Consider the following 27,208-nt stretch of genomic DNA (forward strand, 5'->3'; position numbering starts at 1 on the left):
TATAGTAAATGTTGTTGCTGACACTGAGCTACAGTAAAATTATTTACTAAACTAATTTGTAAAGTATAACTAAAGACAGGAAGGAAGGAAAAATAAGTAAATTGGACCAAGAGTAGAAAAGGAGTGATGATAAGTGAAATTTTATACTCTAAAATACTCCGCTTAATTGCCAGTGGACCACCTAGAAAACGCTGAGCAAAACGCCAGTGGACCACCAGCTAATCAGCAGGCCTACAGTGGTCCACTGTCCTCTTGCTATCAGGGTATGTGCTAGACAAAAAGTTCTCACACTACAGTTAAGGTGTTTTAATATTTATTGTATGGATATGAATTTTCACATTTTTTCATCTGATTTTCAACTGCTATTTCTTTTACAAGGTGAACAATTAGTATTTTTGCAAACTATAACTTATATTATATAGGAAAAAGATCTTTGTTTTAATGCTTGTTTTAATAAATTTAATATAATGATGTTTAACTATATAAAGATTCTCATAATTCTTTATTATAATTATTTGATTCATAATTTTATTGTTTGGTCAATAATCTCCATATTTTTGACATTTTATTTATTTGCTTATTTTTGTAGTAGAAAATTGTAAGATATTAAACAGTATGTATCAGATGTTATGTAATATTTAGAAAGTATATAAACTGATATAGTAAATAGGGTATGTATGGAGTGCTGAGTATACAGAGTGTACCATCACTACTTCACCCCCATAGCATACCTAGGACTTTTAAACAGTCACCAACAGTTTTCAACAATTACTTTTTAATGAACACATTTTTTCACACACAACTAAACAAAAAATATTTACAAACTGACAAATTAATAATAACAGTGAAGAAACAAACAACACACAAACTATGTCCATCTTTTATTAAAATAAAACAATAGGCTATAAGGAATGTCACACCCATTGTACTCCTACATGTGTGGTGACGCTTGTTTGGTATAAAACTCCATGTTTCCAGACAGAGGAGGGTCTGGTGATTTCATTTCAGTGTGGGTTTATGTTGACACAGTGAATTGTTTACACACTGGGCAGTTAAAACTATGCCCATCCTTCATTAATGTGAATGAAATAGGATAAAAAGCATTTCAGACCCACAGTCTGAGAGACTCCTACATGTGTGGTGACGCTTGTTTAATGTAAAACGTGTTGAGCGCTAGAAACTTTTATTTTGAAAAATACACTTCCGGTTGTGGTCGGACTCCGCTCGCTGTTGTTGTAGTCTCCACACAGCGCGGTGTGTTTGGGGGAGACTCTGAAACGGAGACTCAGTCTGAGATTAAAGAGCTGTAAGTGCTGCTTTAAGCTGGTTTCAGTCCTTATATGTCGGTGTAACTGACTGATGAGGGTCTTTAAATGTCTGTTAGAGCCTCATTGATGGAAATGCTGCTCATCCTGCAGTGATTTAGAGGAGGAGCTGCTGTGATCGGGTTTGGGGGAACGTATGTGTGTCTTCACGCTTTGTTTATTAATGTCTACTGTCTGAAATATTCAGATAGTTAATGTAAATATCTTAATTTGTGTGTGTTTGGGTGTCTCAGATGGTGGTTTGTAAATGGGCTGTATGTCTGAGGAGCAGCAGATGTGGCTTTTCCCTTTCTGTGTATGATATGGAGGTGTTTTTATAAGAATACACAAAGTTTAAAGTGGGTTTATACACTGGCTGCAGCGGTTAATCATGTAATTAAGTGATTATTCTTTTTGTATTTATTTGTAGGATATGGATTAATCTTTCACTGCTTAGTAGAATCTTAAAATTAGTGTTTATCCTGTAGCAAATGACTCAACCAAACTAGTAATTTGTTCTGGTTGTAGTGAGTCTTTTTAAGGTTGAACCTGATCCTCTCCATTACAGATACATGGTGTTTTTTTTTATAATGGCATGAATCGCATGTATTGACTTTCAGATGTTCTTTCAGTAAATTGTGAATAATGTTAAATTAATTAATAAGGTAAACTTAAATACAAGTAGACTTTACACTTTGGTTAGGCGTTTGTATTGAGCTGGTGTCAGAGAAATTATATCATTGGTGGTTTATTGTCTGGAGCATCAGCCTTTTATAGACATGAGTACAAAAATCCCAGGTAAATGTGCTTCAGGCAGCTGCTTTATGTGAGCCAGATAACAGTTTGGGATAGTAGCAGCTGTTAACAATGGAATCTAGCTAGTGTAGCTAAATATAAACAAAGTCTACCAAATTGATCATCAAATACCAAAGAGTCCATTATATGTATGAATGTAGAGAATAAATAGTAGTTTGTTCTAGAGGAGGTTGTAGTATTCGGAGTTCCATGTGTTATCTGACTTTGCAGGTTTGGAATGTTTAAGTTAGGGGGCCCGGGTCCAAAGGTCCAAGGGTCAAGGTCCCATAGGGAATGGGCCCCTGTCTCTTCCTCTCCCTTCCTCTCTTAGTTCCAGATAGATGAGATCATTTTAAAAAAGGACAATGTGTTCCGTTTCCTTTTTTGACAACAACCATCCTATGTAAGGTGTAGTCTGTGTGAGAGCTGTTCAAGAGCTTGATAGTCTAGCTGAGATGTGATTGAGTGGGTAGTCATATGGATGCTGAAGTCATTCTTCCTGCAAATCTTTGTGGTCTTAACAGTAAACAGTACTTCAGCACAATTAAATACAGCTTCATTGGTGTTTGAGGTAAAAAGAGTGGAACATGCAGGGTATTGTTAGCCAAAATAGTGTCCTATGAATTTTAGTCCCCTAAGAAAAAGAAAGCTCATATTTCAGATTTTCCACTATTTTAGCATCATCAGCATTCTATGTAAAAGCTCAGAAGACACGTGTAGGTTCACTGGTGGTTTTGAATAGTAAATAAAATGGCTATATTTGTGTTGTAGTCATGGCGACCACTGTAAAGAAATCTGAACCATTTCACACCAAACCTCTCTGAATTCCTCTTTAATGTCTCATTAACAATTCCCAAATATCTTAAACCCTTTATGTTAATGTCACTCACCATTGCTGAAAAGTGTTCTACTGAACTGGAAAGACAGAACCCAAATCTCCATAAAGCACCGGCTCAACCTCCTTACGGATCACGCCAACCTGGACCGACTCAGAGCAGATCTAAATAATTAAGTAACACTAAATCATTCGAGGAAACCTGCCCTCACTTTGTACAATATATTAAGAGCTTTTCCCCAACGTTTTACATACTATGACAATGACGTAAGTGAACTTATACATGTGTTTCTAATGTTTTCACAGAGAGAGTGTGGGACGAGGAATTATCTCTTAATATATTGTAGAACCTAAGGGTCGGTTTCCTTGAATGATTGTGTTATTCATTTTTTTCCCCTCTTTTTTCTTTTTCCCCTCTTCCTTTTCGTCACCACCTATCGTTTCTTCACTTGGGTAGGTTGGGTGTTTGGAGGGTATAGCTAAGAGGTGGGTGGAGTACACAGCTTCACCACTACTTGTAATATGTTCTACAATATCTACACCATCATAAATTGTGACTGTAAATAGCAGTAAAATAAAGGAAAAGAGTTTTTGTCCCCTAAAGCGGGGAGTGGTAGTGTGGTGGATATTCACCCAGGCTTAAATAACAAAGCAAAAAACTGAATTTAGTTAGCAAACTGAATTTAGTTGGCTAAGCAATCTAGCTAATATCATACTTTCTAATGATCTTTCCAAGTAGAAGCATGTATAATGAAAACAGCACTGGACCTAAAATGGATCTTTGAGGAACTCCACAACTGATGGTAGAAGTAGAGGAATGGAAATTACCAATGCGTACTGTAAAAGTTCTATTACAAAGATAGGACTTAAACCAGCTCAGCACTGTCCCATTGAGGCCTACCAAATCTCAAAATTGTGCTTTTTAAGTAAAGCCTGGACAGCAGCATGCTTGAAATGAGTATGAACAGTGCCAGAAGATAGGGAGATATTGATTATGAATAACAAACTGGGAACTAATGTGTTGAGTATTTCTATCAAGAGAGAAGTGGGGATGATATCGCTGGGAGAGGATGTAGGCTTCATGTGAAAAACTACTAGTCTCAGAAATGAAAGAGAGATGGGCTTAAAGAAACTGAAGCTGAAACACCACAATTGCACTATTTCCAATGTACAGTTATGCAAAGTAATATAGTTATGAAATAAAAAGCTGTGATATGTACAGTTTTACACATTTCCATGTATTCAATTTATGAGTCTGACGTAGATAAATGAGATGCAGAGTACACAGGGGATAAGATGATCCTTTATTAGTCCCACAACGGGGAAGTTCTCAATACTGATAGAATACTGATATGTACATATCCAGATTATGCAAGATATGAGTAGATGTGCATCTATATGTGCAAGCATAGATTTGCTAGACTGTAGTTACAGTGAGATCAAATTGAGTCTGTTTGAGGTGTGGATGCAGTGTGGATTGTCCATGGAGAGACGTGTAGTGACAGGCTCATAGACTGATGCACCAGCACTACTGGCTGTTCGGCAGCCTGATGGCCCGGGGAAAGAAGCTGCCTTGGAACTGGCTGGTCCTGGACCTTATGCTTCTGTTTTTTCTCCCACTTGGCAGCTGTGAGAATAAAGAGTGGCTTGGGTGGGTGGAGTTTATTAGAATCCTTCTGGTGTTCTTCCAGGAGGTTTGGGAACCAAATCCAGGTGGTGGTGGAGCCTGTTAAAATGCTCTTCACTGTACGTGTGTAAAATGTTCTGAGGATGCAGGGATTCATGCCAAACCTCCTCAGCTGCCTGAGGTAGAAGAGGTGCTATTGTGGCTTCTTTACCACCTGTTGTGGTGTGTTTGGTCCATGTCAGTTCCTCTGAGATGTGAACACCGAGGAACATGAAGTTGCTGACCCTCTCTACAGTGGCTCTATTGATAGAGATGGGGGTGTGCACTTTCTCTTGTTTCCTGAAGTCCACTATGAGCTCCTTGGTCTTGTTGACATTGAGAGAGAAGTTGCTCTCCTGGTACCAGTGTGTCAGGAAGCTGACCTCCTCTCTGTAGGCCTCCTCATTGTCATTGGAGATCCGGCCCACCATTTTGGTGTCATCTGCAAATTTGATGACAGAATGAAATGGTGGTGGTTTTTGAATGATCCAAGTCATTTTAGCCAAGGAGAAATCCAGTTTAGCCCTGCAATTTCCAATATCGGCATAGCAACATGGCTTCAGAGGTCTATATGTATATTTAAGGAGTTTGAGTTATTAAGTTATTGGCTTTTCCACATCAGATGGAAGTTTATTCTTTCTTTACACTTTCTGCCAGTTGAGGTAATTGTTGATTTGAATTTGACTAGTTTTGTTGCATTGCAAATTGAGTTTATATTTTCCTTTTTTTTTTCTTCTTGCAGAAATGAATGATAGCCTGTTTCAAGAAATCTCCTACACTTTTCTACTCAGTTTGAATGTGCTTCTGTAAACACATCAGGACATTCCACCAAGAGGAAAGTTAAGCTGCTGAAACAGGCGAGATAAAAGAATATGGCATCAAGAAAACATACTCAGCAAATTTCATCTGGTACCCTCCACATGAAGACATCTCACAGACAAACACAGAAACACAGCAAGGAGAGAAATCACTATGGTTTGGAGTGTGGAAAGAGTTTTACTGTACTGAGTCATCTCAAAAGACACCAGCGCATTCACACAGGAGAGAAGCTGCATCACTGCTCAGAGTGTGGGAAGAGTTTTACTGAACTGGGTACTCTCAAAAGACACCAGCGCATCCACACAGGAGAGAAACCGTATCACTGCTCAGACTGTGGGAAGAGTTTTACTCAACTGGCTACTCTCAAAAGACACCAGCGCATCCACACAGGAGAGAAGCCATTTCACTGCTCAGAGTGTGGGAAGTGTTTCACTGTACTGAGTCATCTCAAAAGACACCAGCGCATTCACACAGGAGAGAAACCGTATCACTGCTCAGAGTGTGGGAAGTGTTTCACTGTACTGAGTTATCTCAAAAGACACCAGTCGATTCACACAGGAGAGAAACCGTATCACTGCTCAGAGTGTGGGAAGTGTTTCACTGTACTCAGTAATCTCAAAAGACACCAGTCGATTCACACAGGAGAGAAACCGTATCACTGCTCAGACTGTGGGAAGAGTTTTACTCAACTGGGTACTCTCAAAGTACACCAGCGCATTCACACAGGAGAGAAGCTCTATCACTGCTCAAAGTGTGGGAAGTGTTTCACTGTACTGAGTCATCTCAAAATACACCAGCGCATTCACACAGGAGAGAAGCCGTATCACTGCTCAAAGTGTGGGAAGTGTTTCACTGTACTGAGTCATCTCAAAAGACACCAGTGGATTCACACAAGAGAGAAACTGTATCACTGCTCAGAGTGTGGGAAGAGTTTTACTCAACTGGGTACTCTCAAAATACACCAGCGCATTCACACAGGAGAGAAGCTGCATCACTGCTCAGAGTGTGGGAAGAGTTTTACTGAACAGCGTAGTCTCAAAGCACACCAGCGCATTCACACAGGAGAGAAACCGTATCACTGCTCAGAGTGTGGGAAGACTTTTACTGTACCGAGTGCTCTTAAAATACACCAGCGCATTCACACAGGAGAGAAGCAGTATCACTGCTCAGAGTGTGGGAAGTGTTTCACTGTACTGAGTATTCTCAAAAGACACCAGCGGATTCACACAAGAGAGAAGCCGTATCACTGCTCAGACTGTGGGAAGAGTTTTACTTTACTGAGTTCTCTTAAAATACACCAGCGCATTCACACAGGAGAGAAACCGTATTACTGCTCAGAGTGTGGGAAGTGTTTCACTGTACTGAGTCATCTCAAAAGACACCAGCGCATTCACACAGGAGAGAAACCGTATCACTGCTCAGAGTGTGGGAAGTGTTTCACTGTACTGAGTTATCTCAAAAGACACCAGTCGATTCACACAGGAGAGAAACCGTATCACTGCTCAGAGTGTGGGAAGTGTTTCACTGTACTCAGTAATCTCAAAAGACACCAGTCGATTCACACAGGAGAGAAACCGTATCACTGCTCAGACTGTGGGAAGAGTTTTACTCAACTGGGTACTCTCAAAATACACCAGCGCATTCACACAGGAGAGAAGCTGCAGCACTGCTCAGAGTGTGGGAAGAGTTTTACTGAACAGCGTAGTCTCAAAGCACACCAGCGCATTCACACAGGAGAGAAACCGTATCACTGCTCAGAGTGTGGGAAGACTTTTACTCAACTGGGTACTCTCAAAATACACCAGCGCATTCACACAGAAGAGAAGCTGTATCACTGCTCAAAGTGTGGGAAGTGTTTCACTGTACTGAGTCATCTCAAAAGACACCAGTGGATTCACACAAGAGAGAAACTGTATCACTGCTCAGACTGTGGGAAGAGTTTTACTCAACTGGGTACTCTCAAAAGACACCAGCGCATCCACACAGGAGAGAAACCGTATCACTGCTCAGATTGTGGGAAAAATTTCAGGCATTCAAACACTGCAAAGACACACAAGTGCACTAAAAGCTGTGGAGAATATCAGCAGTAGTGAGTGTAACCTTACACATCCCGGGTGTAAAGGTCTGCACTGATTCCAGGCCAGATTTCAGTCTATTTTGGGGGAAAACCAACTCTTTAGTGAAATGTTATGTCCTGTGCTGAACATCAAGTCAAGCCTAAAGCTCATACACCCAATGAGAAGGTGTGGTACTGCATGTTTTCCCCAAAACGTTCACACTGCTCATGCTGTGGAAAACAAACCGAGAAGCTCCACATTCAATAATAAGAAGCTCTTAACTTTCTAATTCAGTAGATCTAAGCTAGTGTACTGTTTCTGATGCAGTGACGGATGTTTTGACAAACATGTGACAGTGTGCTTGGCTCTTTATTCTTCTCCCTCCCTCTCTCCCTCCCTCCCTCTCTCCCTCCCTTAATAAAGAAAACCTACTCAATTTTTTATTAACAAAGAATAAACACATCTGAATCTTTATCAATAAAGAATAAAAAATCTTTTTGATCTGTATTAAGACTGCACAGTGCTATTCAGATGCTTTTTTGCTTAGCTATGCTATCTTTCATTTGGCTTTTTATTTTCAGAAGTTTATATTCTTTTTTCAAGTTACAAGGTTTGAGCTTGTTATATATAGAAAGGTCAAGAGCATTATGTGGCCAAAAGCAGATTTTTTTTATTGTTTTTTGACCAGCAAAGATTTGAATATACTTGCATATGAAACCGCACGAGCACACTGACAGTGGTGGATTCGATAGTCAGACACGTAGCCAACCAGAACTTCACTACCCGCTGCCTCCCGAGTGCTATGGTCGCAGACATCAAAGACAAACTCCCCAAAATTTTTGCGGATCACCGATTGGTAAATTGCATTGTTATACTTGTAGGAAATGATATTCAAGAAACCACTGAAATTCTGAAAAGGGATTTCTGTGAACTTATGAACTTCATCAGCAAATATAAAATTGATGCTTTCATCTGTGGCCCCCTGCCAGCTCGGTAAAAAAAAAAAAAGGTATAAAATTACTCCAGTAAAAGTAGAAGTTTCTCCCTTTAAACCTCCACTTGAGTAAAAGTACAAAGTGTATTTGCCTTCAAATGTACTTAAGTATCAAAAGTGAAAGTACTAAAAGATTAATTATGGCTCTAATGTCCTATTATCATTTTTAGAACTCTTGCTTTATCAACTACTCTAGTGTCATTCTTGGAAAAACAATATTTTAATAAAATGTCATTAATTAGTCTGACGCTGTCTATTAAAATTATCAAAAGCACAAAACACTGAAGGCAAACAATTTCCATTAGGTAGAAACAAGTGGCTCTGAAGTTTAAATAAAAATTAGTTTACATTTAAACAAGGTTAAATTTAATAAAATCTTGCTTTACAAGCAAGCTAACACAGGTTCCCAAATGAGTGTTCCTGTAATATATTGCATCTGTGGGTCTCATGTTCATAAACAAGCCAAAATTAATTTACTATAAAATGAAAGTGTTTGTATAAATTCAGAAAAAAGAAACATGCAGTTGTGACTGGCATATGTGTACATATTTCTATATTGTGGTCTATTTACACAAAGTTAGGTTAGAGTCAGGAGTTTCTACCATCATTTATGTTGGCATAACTACTCCCAAAACTTTACGCTGCTGCACTGACGTTGAACCGTATGCTTGCACCGGGTTATTGTGTCCAACAGGTCAGAACAAGCTCAAAACAAAGTGCGTGTGGAAAAATGTAGTGGAGTGAAAGTAAAGCCACCAAAAATGGAAATACTTCAGTAAAGTACAGATACATTAAAAAACTACTTAAGTACAGTAACAAATTACATTTACTTCATTACTGTCCACCACTGTTCTTGGCTGACACTAACACTGCATTGAACACTAATCGTGGGTGATTCCATTATCAAGAACATAGAGAGCAAATCAGTGTTAAAATGGCTGTCTTTGAAATAATGAGGAGCTTTCCAACATTCTATTCTGGATGGAAGAACAGCCTTCTTTTTGCTTTTTACCCCATCACTCCAACAGAATGACAACAATGATTACCATAGTTATGTAGATGATACACAACTATACCTGACTCTCTCACCAGATGATTACAGTCTAACAGACTCTCTGTGCGAATGTATGGGCACATCATTTCCTTCAGTTAAATAAGGACAAAACATTAACATTATTTTGGCTCAATCAGCCTCAGCCTGCTTCAGCTCACTGCTGCTCCCATAGTCCCACTGCCATCTGATGAACTAAACAAACAATTCACCATATCACAGTAACAAAATCTAAAAAGTATAGAAGTGAAAACAGTATTTGTAAAGAAGCCGTTTTTAAATTGTTCAATAGAGTATGTCTTTACATAATATGCGCTGATTTTAAACATTGATGGTGTTTCTCTAAGTTCCTAAATACATTTAGGGTTATGTACGTAACTGGTGGGAGCTAAGAGGATTGGGGAGCGGTAGGTGAACTGTACGGCACTAGGACCCAGCAGCTGTGGCTGATAGAACAGCAGTAAGACCCGGCAGCACTACAGCTAACTGAGGGACAGTAGGACCCAAAGGTAGAGCTGATTTATGAGGAGCCTGGCCACTTCCTATTCCCCTGTTATATATCTAAAACAGGACTGCTAAAAAGCAGAGGGCGCCCACAAGGGAGTCCTCAATGAATGGGAGTAAATGGCGCTCAACGGCTAAAAAACTAAAAGTTAAAATAGTTTCTAATCACTCGCCCAGAACTTTTCTTTAATGTTATAAAGTAGAAGTATTTCACTAAAAAAACAAAGAAATCTTACCTATATATTTCCTTTTTTCTACAGCAAACATGTTCTGGGCAGCAGAAGGCGGGCATTACTGCTAGTGAGTGCTGATTGATTGGTAAGCGGCACAGCTCATTGGCTGTTCGCGCTCACTGATGGACATACATGGGTTGCAATTTTAAACTCCTATAGCTCAAGTTTAAAAGCTGTTCTGTTTTCAGGAAATGGATGCATTCTTTTACATTAAAAATGTTTAAGCATTTATAAACAATAATTTTGTTCAAATGCTCCATATCAACCCATTCATTTTGGACTCACTTGGAAGCGCCCTCTGGTGTTTGAGAAACCTGGAAGACATTGCAGAATGGTAATTCTCCTTTCTACAACGGCATGGCAGCTCTTATGAACTAACGTGGTTTCACTGCTTCTTTGTTAAGCTCACCTGTGGCTCACTTGAGTTTGTAACTCGTGTGTGCGTGCATGGGGAAAACGTGTTCCTCTGTTGTGTGAGACTGGTGTGCCTGCTTGGAAGTGGAAATAAATTTCATCTCAGAAAGGTTGCAGTTGCCCTGACCAGTATCTCTGCCATTTGAATCCTGAGAGCTAGTGGAAGGCCAGGAAACGCCTCGGATAACCAGTGTTGTTCCCAACTTTAACCTGAGTGGTGCTCAGTTGAAACCTTCTTACTGTTGTCAGATGACTCCAACCAGAGTTTAAATCTTCATGACAGTTCATGGACACTATCCAGGTAGTAAATAGCTGCTGCAGTTATAGGGGCAGTTTACTACACAGGAGCATGTGATAGCTAAGCACTAGCCACTGTTTGTGCTTTTTCTTCTGTTTTTTCATTGCTTTGTTTTATATTGCCTGACTGTTTGCTTTATTTGTTCTTTTATTCATGGTCCTGGAATTTGCTGGTTGCTTGTTTTTGAGGTGTCACTTAAGGTGGAATGCTTTGCGTTAAATCCAGTGGGTGTTCTTTAACGCTTGGGAATCAAGCCATTGTACTAGCCATATAAGTATGATTAAGACTTCAATGGTGGAACTTGATTACAAATAAGCTTTAATTTGTTTTGTTTTTGTTATCCTGTTGTACATCTGTCATCTGATGTTCATTTATTTGAACCGACCTCGTGTGGGAAAGAATAAATGGTGTTAGTGTTTAATAGTCTGTTTTGTATATATTTTTAACTCAAAGGTTGCCCTCATCTTTTAACTGAGAGTGGCGTAGTTGGATATCTGTCCCTTATAAGGAGACTAGCACTGCTGCTTGTGCACACATGCACATTTCTTATATTTAGTATTTATATATATAGTAAGTATTTTAAAAGTATTCATTAAAAACGTTAAAGCTGATGGTTTTCTGAATACTGCATTTACAAAATTGAACTTCAGATGATCATTTCTGTAATTCAGAGAAAATTTCTGTAATCTCCATATGTATTCCCAATATAGTAGTAAGTAAGTAAGTAAAGTTTATTTATATAGCGCTTTTTACAACAGGTGTTGTCACAAAGCAGCTTTACAAGGAAATGAGCATTACAAAAAGAAATCCGGGTCCGAGCCATCATGAGCGTCGCCAGTGGCGACAGTGGCAAGGAAAAACTCCCTAAGAGAAACAGGAAGAAACCTTGAGAGGAACCAGGACTCAGAAGGGGAACCCATCCTCCTCTGGTCGACACCGGATAGTAAACATTGTTAGTATAAAGTATTATAGTACAAAAACAGGGTAAAAGGTGGAGGAAACAATTAATTTGAATAGTTTAGTTTATGCAGCATCAATGGGGTCAGGTTGTGGGGGTGAGGTTTGCACGGCGAGCAGTGGCACCCGATCAAGGCAGAAGAGGCAACAGCATCAGCATCAGGATGGGCAGCTGTTCAACTCGGCAAAGGAAAGAGAGGAAAAACACACAGAGTCAGTTCTGCAATGGGTGATTGATTAATTTGAATTAGTTTGAATGATTGGTTCAAGTGAATAATTTTGATTAGTTCATGCAGCAACAGCAGTAGTATCAGTGGGTCAGGTTGTGAGGGTGAGGTTTGCACGGCGTTGTACAGCAGGAGGCTCAATGTTGGTAAGCCGGTCCAGAGGGCTGGCGAGCAGTGGCACCCGATCAAGGCAGAAAAGGCAGCAGCATCAGAACGCACAGGATGGGTAGCTTGTTCAACTCGGCTAAGAAAAGAAAGGAAAACACACAGAGTCAGTTCTGTAATGGGTGACCGATCACAAATTACAGTGTTAGCAGAGACTCTGGCAGATATAGAACTGACAGGGAAAACTAATTACCAAAGGCTTGACTATACAAGTAAGTTTTAGCCTAGACTTAAACACTGAGGCTGTGTCTGAGTCCCGAACATTAACAGGAAGACTATTCCAAAGCCGGGGGGCTTTGTATGAGAAAGCTCTCCCCCCCTGACGTAACTTTATTAATTTTGGGTACTAATAGTAAGCCAGCACCTTGTGATCTAAGTAGGCGTGATGGTTCATAGTGAGAGAGAAGTTCACTCAGGTACTGAGGGGCGAGTCCGTTTAGAGCTTTATAAGTCAGTAAGAGAATTTTATAATCAATGTGAAATTTAACTGGCAACCAGTGTAAGGTTGATAAAACTGGGCTGATATGGTCGAACTTTCTGGTTCTTGTAAGGACTCTGGCTGCAGCATTCTGGACCAACTAAGCTTGTTAAGGCTTCAGATGACCTAACATGGTATATCAACACTAGAAATTCTCTCTGCTGGGAGCAGGAATACCCAACATCCCCAAACTGACATTAATTCATTTAGTATATGTGTCATTCAAAATGACAAAGTTACAAAAAATAACATTCAATGTATGAGTGTTCATTCCTGAAAATCAGTCATATATTATGTTAAGAGTTAACGACTATTTATTGTTCTAGTCTAGGGATCTTAAAAATGTATACTCAATCGAAACCCCTAACCAAGGTGCGTGCAGGTGATGTGTTTATCAGTGTCTACAATGCTAAAGTGAGTGTTAATGGGGGGGAGAATTTACCTTCACCACTCCAGGCCAGCCCAAGCACAGTCCCTCCAGGACGGAGAGCACAAGCCCGTTAGTTCTGTGCAGAGGTTTAAAAGTGGGAAGCTGGAACACATTCCCCACACCAAACAACGACTCAGCAGAGAAGGATGGCTGTCGGCTTTAACTTTCAAGTTCGGTGCCACCACATGTTCCGTCATGCCAACTCTCTCTCTAGGCACATTTCTGGGCCTTTTATACTCCCCAGAGTACCTGGAGGCAAGCTAGCAGTGGATGAAAGGTGTAATTGACAATGTACTGTCTAACTAAGCATGCCCTACCTATCCTAACATATTAAATGTAAAAGCTTAATATTTATTAAAGATCTAATATACACGTGTCTCCAGTTTACAGTGTGAACTCACAGTCCAGCAGACAGCAGCTCCACTCCTGAATCTTGCATTGTTACTGAGGTCCAGCCCTTTAGGGAGTTTTTGTAGAGCTGATGACAGTTTTACAGGATGTTGTGAGATGTGGTGAGATTTCATTCAGCTAGCCTGCAAAGGCAGAGTACATACTGTACATAGTACAATGTACAATGAATATCATAAAGTCCCAATGCTACTCATGAACATGCTGCTAACATACTGAAGTAGTTGAGAATAGTACCAGTTGCTAAGCAGTGATTGGAGGGTTGAGAAAAATAACACAGAGCTTGGCAGATTTCGACTGGCTATAATACAGTGACAGCACTCACAGAAAACAAATCACATTGCATATCAATGTGATTACACAAAGTTTGTGCACGTCACTGGGCCTCACTGTGCACAATGCAACGTCTTTTCTATTAGGAATCAACTAAGACCATGTAGCCACTCACTTAAAGATATGTCCATGGCATTTTTTAAATGATTAGCTGACATGAAAACGAACGACATGGACGTAAGGAAACTCCAGCAGCACTGCTGTGTCTGATCCACTCATACCAGCACAACACACACCAGTACACCACCACCACATCAGTGTCACCGCAGTGCTGAGAATGACCCACCACCAAATAGTACCAGCTCTGTGAGGGTACATGGGACTCCTGACCACTGAAGAACAGGGTAAAACGGGGCAAACAAAATTTGCAGTGAAACAGATGGACTACAGTCTGTAATTGTAGAACTACAAAGTGCACCAATATAGTAAGTGGAGCTGATAAAATGGACAATGAGCGTAGAAACAAGGAGGTGGTGATAATGTTATGCCTGATCGGTGTACCTATGTTTTGTGAACTTCATGGCATGTGGTTGGTGTGGTGTAGTGGGTAACACCTCTGCCTTCTATGCTGTAGACTGGGGTTCAATCCCCACCTGGGCAAACACCCTACACTATACCAATAAGAGTCCTTGGGTTAGACTCCTAACACCATCTTCGCCTACCTGTGTAAAAATGATCACATTGTAAGTCGCTCTGGATAAGAGCGTCTGCCAAATGCTGTAAATGTAATTAAATGCTGTATTGCACACACTGAGGCTCTGAACTGAATTAGAGAAAAATTTAATTACTACAGCATCGATCAGGCTTTTTATTTAAATCCTAAACTACTTAAGTAAAGCCAACAATTAAGTGTCATGCCTGTTACCAAACAACCGATCATACACACACAGCTCAAATGTAAACTTGCTGAAAATGTAGGTTATTTAGCCACACAGCTAATGTTACTGATGTTAAAAAGGTCAAAACAAAAGTATGATAAACTGGATTTAATGAATAAAAGACATTAACATACTGACATTAATACATGACCATGAGGTACATATTAAGGCAATACTTATTTCTGTATACTAAACTCTATACTACTGTATACTACACCCCTGTATCACACAAAATCAGATTTTACATGTTGTATATCTTTACTTGCCTAGTAATCAATTAAAGGGAGATACTAATGTAAAATCTAATGACTGCAAACTGATCATTGTCACACTGAATGATAACAGTCAGCACAAATAATCACAGTCAGGAGACTATGTAACAATTGTAAGAGCACTAGCTACATATTACATCCAAAAATCAAAGATCCACTGCGTCAGAATTTAATAAGGCCTATTGTTATTTTAATAAGGAAGTGTTTCGTTATTCAGTTTTGCATGTTTGCTACCAAAGCACATACCCCATGCTGCTGCCATGGCAACGACTCTTAACTGTATGATGTTTACATGACCATTTGAATAATCGGATAGCTGCAGAAATTGGATTTCACAGTCTGCGCATGCTTGAGAACATAGGGTGGATGTCGCGAGACGCAGCAAAACACTGATGGAGTGGTGCTTAAACCAAACAGGTAATAAAGGATTTAAATATTCTTCATTTTCTCAATGATGTTTGTTCATATTTTCAGGTAAAGTGGCGCAATGTTTTTAAAAAAAAGCCACGGTATAAGGTTTTACGTTACATTTTCGTCATATCTTCTTCTGTGAGTCTAATGGCTGGTGGCAAAGCAGAAATAGACCCGGAGTTTTCAATTATCTGATTACTCAAGTGCATGTAAACGTGTTGATCAGATTACTGACAAAATCTGATTTTCTGCAGTTATTGGATTATTGAGTGCATGTAAACACACTCAATGTAATTTCTCTGACATCAGCTCAATATAAACACCTCAAGTTAGTGTAAAGTCTACTTGTGTTTAAGTTTACCTTACTAATAAAAGGTCCCCAAAAAGGTCCCAAAAGAATTTCACATTATTCACAATTTACTGAAAGAACTGAAAGTCAATATATGCGATTCATGCCATTAATAAAACACCACGGATCTGTAATGTAGAGGATCAAGTTCACTCATTCCATCCAGAACAATTACTAGTTTGGTTGAGTCATTTGCTACAGAATAAACACTAATTTTAAGATTATATTAAGTAGTGACTGATTAATCCATATTCTACAATTAAATACAAAAAGAATAATCACTTAATTACATGATCAACTGCTGCAGCCAGTGTATTAAACCACTTTAAGCTTTGTGTTTTTTTTTCTTTTGGAAAATACTTTTTGAATTAATTAAATGCCTTGTCCACAGCTGTTCCAGCAAATAAAGCTCAGGGAAGGGGTCTCCTTAACACCAAACCATAGTGATGAAATACTTAAGGTCATACTAAGCCATGCTGCACCAATTATTAATGAGAACCTGTACACAAAGAGTTCAGTAAGGGGAATCCATTTACCACACACTTTCCTCTATGCTCACCGTGTTCGTAACATGAAATACACGAAGCAAGCGGAGTGGAGTGATTAGCCTGCATGATGCTTTGCGGGACAAGTGCCGCTTCACTCCACTTCTCCACTTACATAAACTGCTGCTCACGTATCTTTAGAGGTCATGAGGCCATCATTAAGAGAACCTAAGTCGACCATCACCATTAGACACACAGGTTAAACATGGATCCAGCACTTTCTAGTGAAATCTTAAATTACAAGACACAAGGTGTCTCACAAAAGAACAAAAATATGTTACTCGAAGACGATGCTCAAACTTTGAAGTTGATGGTAAGGCTTCTGTTTAATATAGTTAAGTTGTAAAATATAGTAGTGAGTTAATATAGGCCTACACACTTGTATCAGCTCCAGAGGCCCTTTAAGAAACTAGGGAACATGATTTCGCCAGCTCAGTGAGTCTGTCACTATCTACAAATATTTTTGGGTAGTCCAAGATCTGAGGTGTACATCTTCTCTTCAGGAGGGCTGGTGCCCAGCGCAGTTTGACAGTGTGCATAATCATGCGCACTAAACCTGGCAAATAAAAATTGAGTTGGACCAGGTGAAGAGAATAAGCAGAGAAATCACCAAATTATGCTGAACACCAGCCCTCCAGGACTGGAGCACCCAAGCTTTTCTTTCCAGCGGTCACATGTATTATTTTTATACAAGTTATTCAAATAATGCACAGAAATAGCTGAGTATCTGTGCATGCAGTGCACTTTTCAGTCCTGTGAGTCTGGACGGAGTAGAGAGGGTCACCTTAATGTCTTAAAAGCACTACAGTCAATATCCTACTGAAAAAAAAAAATCACTGGTCTTCTGTGACATGTATCACTATGCCTTGTTGTTTTAGTCTACCTGTATTGCCAAATGTAGTCACTGAAAAGACACAGACCAGAAAAATAAAGTTGATACTCACTCACCTGGATGTGAAATGTCTACGAAATAATTCTGAAAAAACATATTCTGTAATTTAATGATTACTTAATTATATGCAAAAACTAATTTCAATTTGGGCTCTAACCATACGTTGTAACACAACACAAAATACCAGTGATTTACAGTGTGAATACTAACTTGTTAAGTAGACTTTGCACTTATTGTTTAATAGTGACAACTAATAGGAGCCTGTCCTATTTACTTAAATAAGTACTTAAATAACACTGAAAGACCAGTACAAACAGTTGTTATAATTTGTTTAAAATGCATTTTACGACAGAGAACACAAGAGGGATTGAGTGATCATGAATATCATGACTGTAATTAACCTTGTCAGTATGTAAAACCCATAAAATGAGAAGGGTGGAATAATACTGTAATGAAGCAAGATTCCATCTTTCTGCCTAAAAAAAATAATATTCCACATAAGGATTCCACATAAAATCCTAAGCAAAGCTGGCACCTGCAGTGTGTCCCCAGTTTCTCACCAACATGCATATGAGAGAGGTCCTCTTTCACAGCAGTCTGCTGTTGTAAGTGAATCACTCACAGGCAGCCCCCCATCACAGCAGTCTGCTGTTGTAAGTGAATCACTCACAGGCAGCCCCCCGTCACAGCAGTCTGCTGTTGTAAGTGAATCACTCACAGGCAGTCCCCCGTCACAGCAGTCTGCTGTTGTAAGTGAATCACTCACAGGCAGCCCCCCGTCACAGCAGTCTGCAACACTTAAACGCAAAAATCCACTACCGCAGTCTGCTCCACTGTCTAAAACAGTTAAGCAAAGTAATCTGGCACTGCAATCTGTCCTGCTGTCTGCGCCTATTAAAGGCAGTTCATTAGTTGAGCTTGGCTCATCAGATACTTCCTTGGACAAAGTGCATAAGTGTAAGTATAACTTAACCAGATTGTGAAAGGTGAAAGAGGAAAATGTTTTTTGCATGATTTCTGTATCAGAAACAATAATGTGAAAATTGAAATCTGTATTGAAAAGTAATATTTTTCTCTAAAAGGTCTCGCTGATGCTTGGTCTGGAAAAAATTGCCATGTTTTAATGGCCAAAGTAGGGCCATATAAATTTTTTTTTTCAGATATTGAGAGATTAGGCCCCGGAAAAGAAGTGGAAAGTGAGGTGTGTTCTATTAATAATTCACATAATTTTTAACTATGTATTAAATGAAGCGATCTTACTAATTCTTATTTTGTATATCCATGCAGGCAATGAATGCATACATTAACATCCTGGTGAGGAATCACAATAAGCGGTCTGGTGAGGAGGCATTGCACATAGATTCTTTTGCAATATCAGCAATTTGGAATAACAAAACTCTAAGAGTGAAGGTTAGCTGATTATTCCTACATAATTTACTTAATGTAGGTTAGCTTATTCCAATTAACTTCTATACTTTCTATAAAGTGTCTGGCTGCATGCCTCCTTTGGGTCCTCGCACACTGCACACCATTTTATAACAAATGGAGGTCTGTGTCTGTTACATCTCTATATAATTGTCATGTATCTTACCGATTGTTAACAACGGGTCACTGTTTTGCACCTTGTCTTGCTGAAGTACAGTTAAAATATATATGTTATTAGTGGGACCCATCTAGATACAGCATCATCTTGGATGTGGTGAACGACCTCCATCACTGGTTTCTCGTGGTAAGTATGTTTTAATGGCACCCCTAAACCTATTCCATAACAATTAGACATCTCTTAAATAAGGCGCTTTGTAATATGTGTGGACTAAATAATTGTATATGCTACAATTCAGGTCATCTATCCCAGCGAGAAAAAAAAACTGTTCTCCTTGATTCATTGGGAGAATCAGAACATAAGAAAAAAAGGTGTTTGGAGTCAACCAGGTGACGTTTAGATTGTTATATCATATTATAATATTGTTTTGTCTTGCCAAAAGCTACTATCTAAATACTTAAACAAAAAAATGTCTTTATATGTTTGGAGAGCGCTGATGAGAAAAACAGGATTGCCAGTCTCAAGGTAGTGCTGTGAAACAATGCCTCACCCACTTCAACTAGATGCTACATCTTGTGGTGTATTTGCACTGAAGGTGTGTATGAACAAATTTGCAACATATCTGTCAAAACACTATCAGCACAGGTTGAAGATTTGCAATCATTATTTTAACACAATCCCATAAACATAAAAACACGAGAGTGTACTGGGTGATTGTTTATCACATGACATGACAGTAATACATTATTGTGCCTTAGTTTGCAGAGCTAATATTGGCTGGCAAGCCAGTCAGTTTCTCAGCTGATCAAGAATCAGTGAAAAGAATGAGGTGGGACATAACAACCACTCTGATTTGTGAATCTGGTAAGTAGTTCACATCATCAGCAAGGATACCAGTAGTACATAGTTCAGTCCCACATTTAGGAAGCATTTCAGACTCATAATTAAACTGATAGCCAGTACAAATATATTTGTTGTACACAATATGTTGGCAAGAAATAAAAATTCTCATTGCTGGAGCAATAGAATGATGTTTCATGTAGTTAAAGAACCCTCTTAAGACATAGCAACTTATGAGCACATAAGCATCTTCACAATTGTAAATGGGAATGGGGAATATGTTGGGTTCATGTGTAAATTAGACTACTTACTCTACTAACCCTATGATTGAATCACCAGATGACCTTAGCAACTTATGCCATTTCTGTGGAGAGACAGAATTACATCAAGAGTCAGCTGCAGAAATTCTCTGGGTAATTATTACATTATGGCTGTACATACATTTATTACTTCATAAGAGTACTACAGTATTTTCAAATGCTTCTTTGTAGTGATTGACAAAGTACAAAACAAAATCTATATTTCTAATAGAGTTAAAGTTCCATTAAGGAGACCTTTGTTGAAACAGACATGAAGAATGGAATTCATTGTCTGTGTCTGTAGCCACTCATATCTCTTTAATCAAATGTGTTAAGCAAAGTAATGGAAATTAATGAATAATAACTTTTAACATTGATTAAGGGTGTAAGGATGCGGGAAGAAACTCTAGTATTAACATGAGTATTAATATAAATATGAATATAAAGTTTAGATTTTCTATGTTCCCTCAAATACATGAGTTTTGCACTTTGTCCACTACTATTTTTATTATGTAAACTTGAAAAAAGCAGACACCTTTTCTTTTTGTTTTACACAGATTGCCTGTGATAAATGTGAAAGGTGGTTCCACACAGGCTGCGTCAATAACCCTGAGCTGGAGGGACAATATACATGCATACACACTGGTCTTGTACAAATATTGAACAGAAATGTGGAACAAATAAAATGATTGAATAACTTTGCAAAATACTATGATTTATGTTGTGTGAAGGAATTTTGTTCTGTCTTTAATCAAACAATCATTGTGGTCATTTAAGGTCATACATATGTCTGAATCAGTGTTTTCTATCATAATAAGAAAAAGCAATGAGTTACACTGGAATCAACTGTTTGGAAGAACTCCTTTTATACGGAAACACTGAATCATCAGTGCCAGAACAATAATATTTGTGTAACACTGGTAAACAAGCAATGTATGTCATATATATGCTGTTTACAAAGCCCTTCTGACCTATAATGGAGTAATATTTTAAGTATTTCTCTGGGCTGTGTTTGTGAATGGTGAGAGATACAGATGAGGCATTTGTCCCATTCGAAATGGATTCCCCTTACTGAACTCTTTGTGTACAGGTTCTCATTAATAATTGGTGCAGCATGGCTTAGTATGACCTTAAGTGTTTCATCACTATGGTTTGGTGTTAAGGAGACCCCTTCCCTGAGCTTTATTTGCTGGAACAGCTGTGGACAAGGCATTTAATGAATTCAAAAAGTATTTCCCAAAAGAAAAAAAAACTCTGCTCCACAGTAATCACCCAGGCGTAACACTAAGTTAGGAGAATAATAGAGTCCGTATATAAGTTTTTATAACAGATACTTCTTAAGTTATATTTGGTAGGGGGAACACGTTTGGATGAGGCTATTCACTCGTCTACATATGGTCGTATTGCTTACACTGTTTGTAGCATGGTGAAGTCTGTACCGCATAAAAATACTGAGTCGAGTAATATGTTTGTGTTATACACTGCAACAACACGTGTTACGTGCTTAAACAGCAACCATGAGACTATCGTGATGACTATATTTTTATTTTCACGAGCGGTGGTTAATAAATACAACAAACACAGAACTGACATTTCAGAAATAATGTTATCTCACAGTGAACAGAAATAAATCATACAAAAGACCGATTTTGGTAGCATTTTACTGGGAAATACTTTTCGTATTGCTCTCCGCCAGTGGAAACACGCTTTTTGGACCCTTTCGCTTCCCGTAGTTCCAGCGTTCCCTGACGTTGGTTTCTGTTTCCCAAATGCGCGTGCCCGAAGACCTGATTTCTCAAAGGGAACATGATTTCCAGGGGGAACTGAATCGGATGCAACAGGGGGAACTTATGTGTGTCTTCACGCTATGTTTATTAATGTCTACCGTCTGAAATATTCAGATAGTTCATGTAAACATCTTAATTTATGTGTGTTTGGGTGTCTCAGATGGTGGATTGTAAATGGGCTGTATGTCTGAGGAGCAGCAGATGTCACTTTTCCCTGTGTATGATATGGAGGTGTTTTTATAAGAATACACAAAGCTTAAAGTGGTTTAATACACTGACTGCAGCAGTTGATCATATGATTAAGTGATTATTCTTTTTGTATTTAATTGTAGAATATGGATTAATCAGTCACTGCTTAATATAATCTTAAAATTAGTGCAGCAAATGACTCAACCAAACTAGTAATTGTTCTGGATGGAATGAGTCTTTTTAAGGTTGAACTTGATCTTCTACATTACAGATCCGTGGTGTTTTATTAATGGCATGAATCGCATATATTGACTTTCAGTTCTTTCAGTAAATTGTGAATAATGTGAAATTCTTTTGGGACCTTTTTGGGGACCTTTTATTAGTAAGGTGAACTTAAACACAAGTAGACTTTACACTAACTTGAGGTGTTTATATTGAGCTGATGTCAGAGAAATTACATTGAGTGTGTTTACATGCACTCAATAATCCAATAACTGCAGAAAATCAGATTTTGTCAGTAAACTGATCAACACGTTAACATGCACTTGAGTAATCAGATAATGGGAAACTCCGGGTCTATTTCTGCTTTGCCACCAGCCATTAGACTCACAGAAGAAGATATGACGAAAATGTAACGTAAAACCTTATACCGTGGCTTTTTTTAAAACATTGCGCCACTTTACCTGAAAAAAGACCCTCATCAGTCAGTTACACCGACATATAAGGACTGAAACCAGCTTAAAGCAGCACTTACAGCTCTTTAATCTCAGACTGAGTCTCCGTTTCAGAGTCTCCCCCAAACACAACACGCGGTCCTCATGGCTCTGAACGTGGATTTACAGGCTGCTCAGCTTGCCAGGCTGCGTCCCGCCTCCTCGATCAAAGCCAATCAAGTAACAGTATTGTCAGCTCCGCCTTCAAGCTCGACCAATGAGGTCGCGGAATCACGGAGCTACGCTGGGATTCAAAATCTCAGCGGCTCAGTCTCGGACAGACAGACAGTCAGACACTGCAGCTGCTGCATGTTCGGTAAGTAATAATCATGAAAAATAGAGATACACATTGTTTGTAAAGTGAGATTAGTTATAAATACGACTGCAGTGTTTGATAAATCAGTAAAAACGACTGAAAACTCGTCGTTACTGCGTTTTCAGAGCTGAACAGAGCAGCAGCTCTGAATGTTTTTAGCATGTTGGCTAGCTAGCTAGCAACCTAAGGTGCCAGTAAACAGAGTCAGCATTGAAGGACTGGAATGGAGAAGAATAAAAAAATATGGCTGTATTTCATGTAAGTAAGACTTTTCGGACACTGTTTACAGTCAGACTTCCCAGATAGCGAGAATGTATCAGTCTGCTGGTTTGAAAAGGTTGGCATCCTACTGACTGTTTGCCACTGCTGGTCTACCCTCGGACCCTCCATACAAGCTGTACCTAGTTTTTCATCTCCTCAAACTTATTGTTCAGAGACTTGTATTTAGAAAATAAACTTAGACAAATATTGCAAACAGCTGAGGAAAAAAATAATTTTATAGTCACTGTTGCTGACACTGTGCTAAATTAAAATTATTTACGAAACTAATTTATAAAGTGTAACTAAAGAAATGAAGGAAAAATCAGAAATTTGGTTGAAAAATGATAAGCAAAGTTTTGCCAGAAAATGCTGAGCAAAATGGCATTGGACCAACAGCTCTGTCATCATTTTTTTTTTTCTTCATATTGAATATCTGGCTTTTTTGTTGGTCTTAAAGGATGATACTAAAAATTAACATCACCCAGGCTGATTAGAAGGCCAGTGAAGGCCTTTTCACCCTGTTGCTTGACATCCTTATTTTGATTTACTTTATTTAATATCTTAAACATGACTTATTTAAGATGCCTCCAAGGCAGGCGGAAAGATTGTTGATGGGACAGAACAGAAAAAATGAACACGTCTCAGCCTGGTTAGGTTGCTTTATTTCCTTTTATTTATTAAGCACCACTTTAGAAGTATACATGGTCATGAAACTCCTAAAGTTTGTGTGTAATATAGAGAGCAAAAAACTTTTTTGCTAAGTTCTTCTTACTTCAGTCGGTCAATCTTTATTTTCACTCGGAAGAACATTTTTAATGCAGACAAGAATTTATAGCGAGTCAATGGTTGTCTATGGTGGGTGTATGAGGTCTGTTTAGTAAAGGGGGGTGTAGTGTGAGAGCTGTGAATGTCCACATCAGATGGAAGTTCATTCTTTCTTTACACCTTCTGCCAGTTGATGTAAGTGGAGCATTCATCATTTGGATCAGACTGTTTTTGTTGCATTGCACATTAAGTTTAGTTGAGATTTTTCTTTTTTCTTCTTCCAGAAATGGATCATGTTTTGTTTGAAGACTTCTCCTGCACTTTCCTACTCAGCCTAAAGGTGCCTCCTTAAACACATCAGGACAGTCTACCACGAGGAATATTAAGCTGCTGAAACAGATGAAGTATGAGAATATGGCATCCAGTAGACGTTCAACTGCCCAGCAAACATCATCTGGTACCCTCCATGTGAACACATCCTACAAATGCTTCAGGGAGAGAAATCACTTCTGCTTGGATCCTGGAAAGAGTTATACCGTACAGAGTGCTCTCAAAACACACCAGCGCATTTACACAGGAGAGAAGCTGTATCACTGCACAGAGTGTGGGAAGAGTTTTACTGTACAGAGTAATCTTAAAATACACCAGCGCATTCACACAGGAGAGAAACCGTATCACTGCTCAGAGTGTGGACAGAGATTCACGCAACTGAGTCATCTCAAAAGACACCAGCGCATTCACACAGGAGTAAAACCATATCACTGCTCAGAGTGTGGGACATATTTTACACGAAAGAGTATTCTCAAAACACACCAGCGCATTCACACAGGAGAGCAACTGTATCACTGCTTAGACTGTGGGAAAAGTTTTAGTGTACAAAGTAATTTCAAAACACACCAACGGATTCACACAGGAGAGAAACCGTATCACTGCTCAGAGTGTGGGAAGAGTTTTAGTCAACAGAGCTCTCTCCAAAGACACCAGCGCATTCACACAGAAGAGAAACTGTATCACTGCTCAGAGTGTTGGAAGAGTTTTAGTCAACACAGTATTCTCAAAACACACCAGCGCATTCACACAGGAGAGAAGCCATATCACTGCTCAGAGTGTGGGAAGAGTTTTAGGCAACAGAGTAATCTCCAAATACATCAGCGCATTCACACAGGAGAGAAACCGTATCACTGCTCAGAGTGTGGGAAGAGTTTTACTATACAGCGTAATCTCCAAACACACCAGCGCATTCACGCTGGAGTAAAACCGTATCACTGCTCAGAGTGTGGGAAGAGTTTTAATCAAAAGGGTAATCTAAAAAGACACCAGAGCATTCACACAGGAGAGAAACTGTATCACTGCTCAGAGTGTGGGAAGAGTTTCAGGCATTTTAAGACTGGGACAATCCACAAGTGCACTAAGGGCCGTGTTGGAAATGGGCAGTAACGACCAATAACCAAAGCATATAACATCTTGAGAGTAAAGGCCTGCGGGGAATTAAAGTGACTTCAGGCCTGATTTCAAGATGTTTTTTTGTTTTACACTGTCATTTAGTTTTACATTGTTTCTAAAAGCTAAGGATAAAATGAAATGTAATTTCCTGTTATGTTTCTGTTACCGAACACAGCCAAGCCTGCAGCTCATACACTGTGGTACTGCATATTCTCCCCCAAATGCGTTTCATTTGTATTATATGTGCAATGATGGATGATTTGACAAACAGTTGACAGTGACAGTTGACAGTGACAGTTGACAGTGTGCTTGGTTCTTTATCCTTCTCTCTCTCTCTCTTTAGCCTACTGGTTTCTTTCACCATTTTCTCTATTTTTATTCTTTAAATAATATTTCTCATGCATATTAGTCAATTAAATCCATCAGTTAATGCAATGTTTACCTTGTAGTGCATTATTTACTAGTTACTGAATAAATAAGCCTATTATTGAAGCTATCCATTGTTTGGATGATTTTGTAACTGCCTGGTCAGATCTGTGCCTACAAAGGAATTCATGGCCCAGATTTGAGACTGAATAAAACCGTGTCCATTGTAAAGGTGTAAAGTAAGTTAGATTGCTCCTACTGCTACAACTCTGTGGTCTTCTCTTTTTAGCTTCTGGGTTCTATGAATGGGTGTTTTCATACGTTTCTTATTTTTTATCTTAGGCTGTGGTAAATCTTTCCGACACTAGATAAGCTTTACTCTGCTTTAGCTTCTGAGCAGGTACATCACTACAGATTTATGGATGGGGGCTAAGCTTTTACTAAGGGAGTGTGGTAGCATGCTCCCTCAGGAAGTTTTTATTTTAACTGCCTTAAAATTTCAATTAATCATGAACTTTTAGGGTAGCAGATTAAACACCTGTAGAGCACTGAGTCATGAGTAGTGTTGTTCAGGATGACCACATTATCATCTGACGGTCACACATTTTCATGACGTGGAAAAACCCCAGCAAGGCGAAAGCAAATTCAGCCTGGACAACTTTGCTAATTACATGTAGTAGCATTAGGTAGCCTTGCGAATCAAGCTAACTTTAAGTAAGGTCCTGCACTTGCTGCTCGCTCTCTCACTCCCCTCCGACTCGACCCGAGCTGCATTAAACAGCCCCTCAAATTCAAATCATATTGTTTTTCAATAAACAGATAAATACTCAACAAAAAAGCTTTAAATCACCAAACTAATACAAACTGTTGACAGTAGCTAACTAAGGTTTAGTAAAGGTTAATTTTACCTTGCAGTGGTCCAGATGCAGCTATTATTCCAAACAGCTAATGAGGCAGGTTACAATTTTACAAGTCTCTTCATGTCTCTAAAGCAAATATACAACATTAACAATTTATACATGAGAGTATCTTCAAATTTTAGACTGAAGAAACATCACTTTTTTAAGCTTAGCTATTTTACGATAGCTAACTTTATTCAAATTCTTTAGCTAGCAGTCACTAGCTGCTTAGCTAGCGTAGCCTAGTATAGCATAGCTGTCTTACTGGCCACAAAGCACAAAACATAAGAAAACAGCACAAACATAATGAATTGCGTTCAAAAGTGGTCGTTTCCAAAAATTACAAAAGATCTCTGCACTGTGAGACTCTATAAAATGCGGCTCAGGAAGAATATGGATGTTGAATTAATTCACCATTATTCTTTCGTTTAATTTATTTCATTGAATGTGTTCAGAAAATAATTACGTTTGT

The 27,208-nt window shown here is 38.9% G+C and overlaps 1 protein-coding gene across 1 annotated transcript; it reads left to right on the forward strand.

The window, feature by feature from the left end:
* Positions 1 to 1,205: 1,205 nt before the first annotated feature.
* On the forward strand, positions 1,206 to 25,719 carry LOC118817050 (zinc finger protein 850-like). Its single transcript, XM_036583715.1, has 4 exons — positions 1,206 to 1,306; positions 5,343 to 7,448; positions 8,080 to 8,086; positions 24,572 to 25,719. The coding sequence occupies exons 2-4, from the start codon at positions 5,473 to 5,475 to the stop codon at positions 25,463 to 25,465; spliced, it is 2,877 nt and encodes a 958-aa protein (XP_036439608.1). The 5' UTR covers positions 1,206 to 1,306; positions 5,343 to 5,472; the 3' UTR covers positions 25,466 to 25,719.
* Positions 25,720 to 27,208: the final 1,489 nt, after the last annotated feature.

Source organism: Colossoma macropomum, unplaced genomic scaffold (assembly GCF_904425465.1).
Source record: "Colossoma macropomum unplaced genomic scaffold, Colossoma_macropomum, whole genome shotgun sequence".
In the NCBI taxonomy this organism is placed as follows: domain Eukaryota; kingdom Metazoa; phylum Chordata; class Actinopteri; order Characiformes; family Serrasalmidae; genus Colossoma; species Colossoma macropomum.

Excerpts from the sequence above, each read along its gene's own strand:
- LOC118817050 (XM_036583715.1), top strand. The coding sequence starts at position 5,473 with ATGGCATCAAGAAAACATACTCAGCAAATTTCATCTGGTACCCTCCAC.